At 34.4% G+C, this 9,556-nt stretch overlaps 1 protein-coding gene across 1 annotated transcript; it reads left to right on the top strand.

The window, feature by feature from the left end:
- Positions 1–2,115: 2,115 nt before the first annotated feature.
- Positions 2,116–6,637, top strand: LOC109854498 (odorant receptor 67a-like). Its single transcript, XM_020427633.1, has 8 exons — positions 2,116–2,259; positions 2,429–2,548; positions 2,683–2,815; positions 4,209–4,473; positions 4,815–4,973; positions 5,634–5,724; positions 5,813–5,949; positions 6,397–6,637. Exons 1-8 carry the CDS (start codon positions 2,116–2,118, stop codon positions 6,551–6,553), a joined length of 1,206 nt encoding a protein of 401 aa, XP_020283222.1. The 3' UTR covers positions 6,554–6,637.
- The last annotated feature ends 2,919 nt before the right edge of the window (positions 6,638–9,556 follow it).

The following is a 9,556-nucleotide window of genomic DNA, read 5'->3' as shown; positions in this document are numbered from 1 at the left end:
TTTTTTTTTTTTTTTTTACTCTGCGACTCGAGTCTTCAATCGAGGGGTTTTCGTCTCGTAGATTCGTTTGTTAGGCGAACGCGTTTCGATCTCCCAAAAAGATGCGCGCGTACGTGTGTATTAATATTTTAATAAACAAAAGTGCTTACGCGGAGAAGAGAGAGAGAGAGGAACGAAAGTGTGAATGAAAGACAGACGCGCGGTCAACGACGGAGTGAGAAGCGAACCGAGAGCGACGCGATGTCCGCGTGCCGCGCGCGCGAACTACGTCAACTTTACCGAGTCGGTAAAACGAGATCCCTATCTTACCGTCCCTTGACGCGGTTCCGTACCGCGCTGTCGATTCGACACGACGACGCAGAAAATCGAACATATATCGCGCGTATCGATACGTCGACGCGCGATTTGTTCGATTTTACAAAGAAGAATTACGAGAATTACCGTCCCGCGGTTTTTGCAAACGCGTTTATATTTGTGTTTTGCACATGAAAATATTTGCGCGCGCCAAAAGCCACTGTGAGAAGAAAAAAGAAAATGTCCGAGAGAGCGAGTGGCGCAGCAAATTTCTTTATAATTTTCTGATAAGGTTTAGAAATCGAAGGTTTAAAAATCTTCGCGCGCTCTGATTTTTACCAACATCGAACCCCTGAGATACAAAACGCTGGCCACCTTCTGCTACAATGTTATTTTGTAACAAAAAATACAAATGTTTTTCTTTGTTAAATGTAAGAAAAATCTACTTGTAAACATCAAGTGTAAAAGTTTTTTTTTCGATATCGAAATATATGACTATAGCAGAGATTAATAAGATTCTTTATTTTCTACGAAATTAAATTTGTTAATTGAGTTCTGCGTAAAATCATTTCGAATGACTGAAACATATCGTCGTAATAATCGGCGTTCGATTGCTTTTTTATGAAAAATTCGTGACTTGAAACAACAATTAGAGAAACGTACTCGAAACAACAATCTACACGCGCACACAATATTTGTTGCAAATTAATATTATCTTGTACATTTTTTAATTACAAAAATATGCCACAATGTGTAGTGATTAAATGTTTGAACGAAACTGTCGCGCGACAAATATCTTAAAATTGTTCGCAAACACACAGACACGACAGCAGGATTAAAATTAATATTTAATATATTAAATATTAAATTTTTGAACGAAACTGTCGCGCGACAAATACCTTAAAATTGTTTGCAAACACACAGACGACAGCAAGATTAAAATTAATATTTAATATATTAATATATTAATTTTAATCTTGCTGTTAATTAATATATTAATATTTAATATATTAATATATTAATTTTAATCTTGCTGTCGTCTGAGTGTTTGCAAACAATTTTAAAGTATTTGTCGCGCGACAGTTTTGTTCAAAACTTTATAATATTTAAATTAAATTATATTTATTTAATATTTATATTTGCAAACACACAGACAACAGCAAGATTAAAATTAATATATTAATATATATTAAATATTAATTTTTTAATCCTCTCTGTCGTCTGTGTGTTCGCGCGCGCGCTCCTTTCACTTAACAATTACTTTTCAAACGCGAAGAATAAATTATCTTTTTCCAAATCGCGAGGATTTGAAAGCAACACGCGCGATTCGAATTGCTTCTCTCGTTTGTTCACTTTGTGAAAATTAAATTGAATGAACACATTCCGAAGTCTCTCTTCCGAGTCTTGTTTTTCTATACCTCGTAATTTTTCTTTGTTTTTCAACGACACAAAGATGCACTTATCTCTTCGAGAGTTAAAAAAAAAATTGTCTGACAAAGAATTTTTCATCTAGTCAGTAAAAGATGACGAGGGAGACGGAAAAAACTGTGTTGCTTCGATAAGCGTGTTATTATGCAATTATTTTGGAGATGAAAACAAAACTAGCGTTTATAGCTTGGGGATATTTTAATTAATAATAAAACGCAACACACACACGATAGACAACTGACGTTGACACCCCGCAATTTCGTGCGTCTTGCGACTCGGGCAAACCAAACAATCGATTCTATTACGTAGAGCAACCCTTAACGTAGAGAGCGCTTTGTACTGCGCGCGGTCTTTCGGCAACAACAGCGAAACAACAATTTAACACATTTTATCATGTTGGAAAATTTTCTGCGGGAGTACAATCTCAATCGGATATTTTTGTCGAACATAGGTTTTTGGCCGTTTCAAAACAAACGTGTGAGAATTTTGTTGCAAACTCTCTGCTTCCTGCTCGAAATGAGTTACTGTCCGTTCGAGGTACAGTGTGTGTATCGATCGATATGTTTGCACAATACACACCCCCGAGAGAATACACGTCCGATTAGTAATTAAATCAATTTTTTTCTCACGCTCTCTCTCTCTCTCTCTCTGTTGCTCTCTGTTGTACAAAATAAACGTTATCTCGCAATACACGTGACACACGCAGATATTGTTGTTGTGCGATCACTGGGACGACGGACAAATGATATTCGAGGGTTGCTATCAAATCGTCCTGTCCGCCTCTTTTCTCGTTAGGCTGATAAACGAAGTTTGGAATCGCAACGAGGTACGTTTTTGTTTTTTTTTTCAAAGAAACCGCGGCGTAATAATAAAAAAAAAAAAAAAACAAATAACGTTGAAATCACACAATTCAAAAATCTTTTTCATATAATCCAACGTGGATCCCATCTTCGCGCATTCGCGTGCGATGATCAGATGATACACTTGTATCAAACCATCGACGATCACTGGAACATATTTACAAACGACATAGAGGTTCGAGTGCTGAAAGACTATTCCATCCTGTCTAAAAAGTTTACAAGATACTACTCGCGTGAGCACGTTAACTTTGTAACACACACACACACACACACGTACAACAAAAATCACGGGAGACGAACTCGGACAAGAGTTCACGTTTTTTTCGAACTTCTGTTTTCGACTTTGCTTGGCAATTACAAGTTAACTCTCAACGGACGGCGTATTTTTCGGCACCTTAATTCGCCGGACATGGGTCGTTTTTGTCTTGGGCTTTTTAGAAATATTAAATATTTCTAAAAAAATCTGAAACAATGTGTATATACTCTTTGTAAACTGTCTATTTTAAGACACCATCATTAAATTTAGTGAAAAAAAAAGTTTTAATTCATAATTTTTAGCAAATATGACAACAAGAAAATTACTTTCTTCAGAAAGTAATTTTGCTCCGGAACGAAAACGACCCATGTCCGTCCGTTGAGGGTTAAGTGTTTCAATTATCCAAAGAGAGGGAAAAATTTTCGATGGAGATTCCGAGATACGAGCGTTTTTTTTAAACAAAAAACGTGTGCAAACACACACTTACAGTCGCTCTTCTCTTAAACGCGTTTAGGCCGCCGCCTAAAATCACTCCTTTTGAGGCTACAAATCTCGAGATTCCACATAAAACGCGTTAATTAATTAACACACGAATCTTTGAGAAAAACAAAATACACTATTTTAATGGAAAAAATGCCGGCGGTCTAAAGGTTAATCCTCAACGAACGGACATGGGTCGTTTTCGTCCGGAGCAAAATTACTTTCTGAAGAAAGTAATTTTCCTTGTTGTCACACCGAAAAAATTATATTCTTGTAAGTAGAAGATTTTATACTTAAAAAATCTTCTTCAAGATTTTAGATGATATTCTTCTGAAATTAAGAATATATTCTTTATTTAAGAATATATTCTTAATTTAAGAATATAGTCTTTTTTGTGTGATAGTGAGATATGTATGTTTTTCTATAGAAACTTTTTATATTCTAATCAGTATATATTCTTATCAATATTACTATTTAGAGGATTTTCCTCTTAAAATAAGAAACTCTTCTTGGCGCCTATTTTAGTATAAAATATACTTAAAGTAAGTGGGATATCCTCAAAATAAGAATACAATTTTTTCGGTGCATATTTGCTAAAAATTATGAATTAAAACTTTTTTTTTCACTAAATTTAACGATGGTGTCTTAAAATAGACAGTTTAAAGAGTATATACACNTTGTTTCAGATTGTTTTTAGAAATATTTAATATTTTTAAAAAGCCCAAGACGAAAACGACCCACGTCCGGCGAATTAAGGTGCCGAAAAACACGCCGTTCGTTGAAGGTTAAATTACAAAAATGTGAAAAAAAAACTCGTCGAATTCTTCTCCCGGGGTTCTTCCACGCATTTTTTTTTTATCACGTTCGCTTCTGTCTTCTTCGATTCGCAGTGCTGATGTACTGTTTGATGTCGGGATTTATCGTGATACCGCTCACGCCTGTGTTCCTGGACGTTGTTCTACCTCTTTACAACGCGACGCGTCCCCGATTTCTCGCTTTCGAAGTCGAATTTAGAATCGACACCGACGAGTATTTTTTATTCTGTTTCGGTTACACCACCGCGATCGCTATTGTGGGTATAAGCATCATGGTGAGCGTCGACGCGATGCGAATCGCCTGTACCGCACACGCGTGCAGCCTGTTCATGGCCGTCAGGTGAGTGACGCGCGACACACGTCACACGTAGGATTGCCATCCCGTCCTTTTCGCAGGACACCGGTCTTTTTTTTTTTTTTTAGAACGTCGGGAACGTCCGGGTGGATTTTCCGAAGACGTCCGCGTTGATATAAGGCGACCTTCCGATGTTTTTTAGGGAATCTTGCAAATAATTTTATTTCTCCCGCGTTACTCTGAGGCAGGGTAGCTATCCATCTTCTTTCTTCCCGCCAACACTAAAGGATGGCAATTCTCACACACGTGTGATATTACGCGCGCAAAACAACGGACCTAACGCATCTCGAAGTATCTTAAAAAAAAACTTCGTTCAATTCACGCAGTCAACGATTAGAGAGTATAATCGTGGAAGCGAACGGCGACGAGAAGAAACTCGATGGCTACGAACATCGCAAGTTAACGAGCAAGGAATCCGAACTTAGAGAGGAGACAATGTATCGGGATTACATCGGATGTTTGAAGAAACATCAGCTCGCCATAGAGTAAGCGCGCTTCCGTTCGTTTTCGATAATTAATTAATTTTTAATGAATAAGAATACTCGTTAAAACAAATTAATATGCAACGGATAAGGCTATACGAGCAATTATACTGGTTGTTGGTGTATTTTTTTATAACAATTCCTTTATTCTTTAATTATTATTATTATTATTAAAGAATAAAGGAATTGTTATAAAAAAATACACCAACAACCAGTATAATTGCTCGTATAGCCTTATCCATTGCATATTAACACCGAAAAAATTATATTCTTATAAGTAGAAGATTTTATACTTAAAAAATCTTCTTAAAGATTTTAGATGATATTCTTCTGAAATTAAGAATATATTCTTTATTTTTAAGAATATATTCTTAATTTAAGAATATAGTCTTTTTCGCGCGCGCGATAGTGAGATATATATGTTTTTCTATAGAGGCTTTTTATATTCTAATCAGTATATATTCTTATCGATATTACTATTTAGAGGATTTTTCTCTTAAAATAAGAAACTCTTCTTGGCGCCTATTTTAGTATAAAATATACTTAAAGTAAGTGGGATATCCTCAAAACAAGAATACAATTTTTTCGGTGAATTAATTTTTATTTTTCGAACTACGGAGAAGAGAGAGAAAAAAAATGAACTTCTGATATATTTCCGCGTAGGTTTGTTAATATAATGGAATCGTCTTACAAAGGACTGTCTCTGTCCCTGTTGTTGCTGAGCATCGCAACTTTGAGTCTCATTGGGATTCGAGTAAGCGCGTCGAAAAATATGTAGCGCCCGCAATGTAATGTTTAACTGTAAAATAATTAATTAAATCAATTTTCACGTGTGTTGCCAGATTATCTACGTGTTGGATCAACTGGGAGAAGCGATAAGATTCGCTTTTATAATCGTCGGAGCGCTGATGACCGTCTTGATTCCTTGTTACTCCGGTCAAAAATTAATTGACGAAAGTCAGAACGTATTTTACCGAGCGTAATATTTATTACGTTTACACGCTACCGTATATAACACGTATAACATTAATACACACATGTATATAGTTGGTTCTGAGAAATATCTCATCTCGTTTGAGAGAAACGAAATTTGTGTAAAAAATCGAACAAGTTGATGAAATTCGAATTTTTCTCGTTCGAAGACGATTTTTCCGACGTGATCTGATAATTCTCGTCTCGGAAATTAAAATTTCTGGATTAACAGGAAATGATCCCAAAGAGCCAATTGTCCACAAGTTGGCGACGGATTACCAAATAATTTTTCCACCGCCAACTGTGGACCGTTTGTTTGAAATTTAAATCGCCCCGAGTTAAATTTTCAACTATTTATTAATCTATAGAGTTAATTGGAAATAATTAAGATCGCGCGCGTTTATATTTAAACTTAAGATTAAATAAAATTACTTACAGCGTTTATTTCTTGCAGATACGCGGTCGACTGGTACAATTTCTCGCCTAGACTAAAATCTCTGTTGATGATAACACTTTCTAGAAGCAACATACCTTGCGATCTAAAGGCCGGTAACATGATTTCGTTATCAATAGCGACTTACGCGGCGGTGAGTGTGTGTGTGTGTGTGTGAGAAAACAATTGTACAATTTATTTGCGTTTAATTCCGTAATTTTCATCAAATAACTAATGTTTGCATTTTGATTCAAGGTGTTACGAATGGGCATGTCTTACTTCACAGCGTTCTTATCGTTCAAGGATTAATCACCGAGTTTTTTTTTTTTTTTAGTATTTTACTCGTTTTCTTTAGATCTTCTATCAAAGTGTAATAAAGATATTTCTATTGTTTATCTGATAACGCTGCGCTGTTTAGAATGTTTATTAAATGTGTTTCACACATTTCGATTCAATTTAATTTCTCTATTCAACGGTGTGGACTTTTAGTTACCGTCTTCCCTAACATATCGTCACTCCCTACGTATAATCCCGTAACTCCAAAACGCAAATTTTAGAGAAGAGCAGTTTAAAAGTTTAAAACTTCATATAGTTTCTCTAGTTAAGGGATCTTTCGGTTTTAAATTTTTACCTTGCTTATGAATATTTGTTTTTAATATTTGGTGACCATAGAGAACGTGACTTTCTAAGTGTCACTATGCAATAAACTGAAAATCTCGTATGTGACACTTAAGTAATTATACGTAGGGAGTGACGATATTATCTTTTGTGCTTTAACAAACGTTTGAAACTGACGTATTTTCTTATCGATTAAATGACACACACACACTGACATCCCGACAACTTGTACGGTATATATACAATTTATATACCGGAATATTGCGATTATTCGTCGGAAATATTTTTACACTGACACTATTCGAACGCGTGTCGCAGCCTGTGTAAGACGGAAAGAAAAAATAAAGTTAAATAAAATTTATGAAGCAAATAAATGATATATAAAAGCAGATCATTACTTTCTCTGCGTCCCGATGCTGCCCGCTAAACTCTTGTCTTTTTGACAATTATGTATCTCTTTTATGACACACTGTATTCGGTATTACATCGCGACTTGCACTTGTTTTCTTTGAATTTACGTAATAAAAAAATAATTCGAATGTAAAGAGAACAAGTGAGATATCAATATACATTCTCTATTTTCCGATTGCAATATATGTATATAATCTCGCGTGCAGAATAAATAATGTCTTTAATTTGTACAGTAATATATACGAGAAAGCGTGATTTCTACATTATTTTATAACGTTATTCTGATAGTTCTTTAGTTAAAATATCTGAAATTATCGGTGAATATTCTTCTCTTCGCAAGCGAATACAAGTTACAACAACAACGTGTTCACAAAACCATCGAGACTTTCAAGAACAGCGTAAGAATTTATACGACGTTATATTATTTATACGAAATAGTTTTCCGACGAACATCCTCACGTCACTGGAGCTCTACTGTGTGTGAAGTTCTACTATGTATAATTGAAAACACTTTCCTACGCGAGAATCTAAAAAATAGTAATAAAATTAATAAAAAATTAATAGACATTAATAAAAAATTAATAAAAAGTTTTAAAAAAATTTTCAGAATTTAAATTTTAATAAAACCGTAAAGTGTACTTCTTGAATTTGCAATTTTTCACACACACATACTTGTATTGTTAAAATGAATTTAATATACGGATGTATTTTCTGTAATTTGCTTTGTAATGCATCAACATGTAGTGTTTTTAAGAAAATAAAACGTACAAAGCAATTAACCGCAACAATGATGAAAACTGAGACAATACCTGAGTATATTTTAATGAATTCCGACGCAGCTCGCGCTAAAATCTTCTTTTCTCGACAATAATATGTTGCGTGAAAAGTTGCAAATCTTTATCTCTTGTAATTCTCTTTCCCGAATTTACAAATCGATCTTCTGTAAATTCATTTCTTCAATTTTCTTTTCTTTCTTTGTCTTTTTCGATGTAAGACTTTTATTTAATGTTGTCCGTGATTTTCTACATTATTTTAACTTTATTTCAATAATCTTTTATTTAAAATGTCCCGGTAAACATTTGTGTCTTTTCGCAAGCAAATGTAAGTTATAAAAACATCGTATTTTTAAAAATATTTAGACTTTTACAAACTGCGTAAGAATATATACGATATACATTATTTGTACGAAAGATTTCTTCGTCTAACATACTTTACTTTGATTGTTTCAGTTCAAAGGATATGATTTTATCGCGATTTCGAGTTCTTGCGTTTTATCGTCGCGACCGAAAAAGAAAAAGATACTACGTTCGCGAAAATTAATATTCTCGACTATGTAAAACACGAAAGAGAACTAAGAATGTTAATAAATGATGAATTTTAATATAAAAGAATGTGAAAAATACCAGTATTATGTTCAATGACTGAGGTGTTTTCCAACTACCGAATTTTTTGCTTGTTTTGACGGTCGGGGAAACCGTTCAATCTCTATCTTGCAACTGAGGGCCCGCGACGCGAAGGAAAATCCAAAAGCGCAGAAGCGCGTAGTGGGGGATGCGCGGTGGAAAACTGCGCTACTCGCAGCGCAGCGCGTAGCCTCAGATATCGTCGATCTCTCACGTGTAACGGACGTGTTGTCGGGTTTTGCGCGAAATTTTTTCTTTTTTATTATAACAAATTTTTACGCACTTTCGCACATAAGTGAATTTCTTCGTAAGTTAATTATATAATTTGATTGTTGTAAATATACCGGGTATATCGCGATTAAATATTTCGCGTATATAAATTATTAGTCTTCCGCTTCGTTATTTATTTATTTTGAAAAATAATTATTCTAATACATAAAGAGATATATCGATTCACCTAACGATATTCATTTTTTGTTACATATTGCTTATAACATATATTGAAAATTATACTTTTTATTTCAATCTTCAGAAGAATTTTACAACACGGTAATTAATATTTTACATATTATAGAGTTTCGTTAATACTCTGTTTTAAGAGAATCGCGGTAAATCTATAACTTCTTATTCATTTTCGAATTCATCTCTCTGACAGTTTGGGTGCAAGCGGTACCATTGTCATCTTAACTGTCATTGAGAAGAGTTCGGAGGTGAATAAACTTTATAGATTTTTTTATATTCAGTAGTTT

The sequence above is a fragment of the Pseudomyrmex gracilis genome, unplaced genomic scaffold (genome assembly GCF_002006095.1).
Source record: "Pseudomyrmex gracilis isolate BER0280 unplaced genomic scaffold, ASM200609v1 scaffold_68, whole genome shotgun sequence".
NCBI lineage: Eukaryota > Metazoa > Arthropoda > Insecta > Hymenoptera > Formicidae > Pseudomyrmex > Pseudomyrmex gracilis.
The sequence above is the reverse complement of the archived record's forward strand: the minus strand, read 5'-3'. Positions and strand labels throughout refer to the sequence as shown.

Excerpts from the sequence above, each read along its gene's own strand:
- LOC109854498 (XM_020427633.1), top strand. The coding sequence starts at position 2,116 with ATGTTGGAAAATTTTCTGCGGGAGTACAATCTCAATCGGATATTTTTG. Across the intron at positions 2,816-4,208 it reads GTTTACAAGATACTACTCGC|TGCTGATGTACTGTTTGATG; the intron begins GTGAGCACGTTA and ends TTCGATTCGCAG. Across the intron at positions 5,950-6,396 it reads CAGAACGTATTTTACCGAGC|ATACGCGGTCGACTGGTACA; the intron begins GTAATATTTATT and ends TATTTCTTGCAG.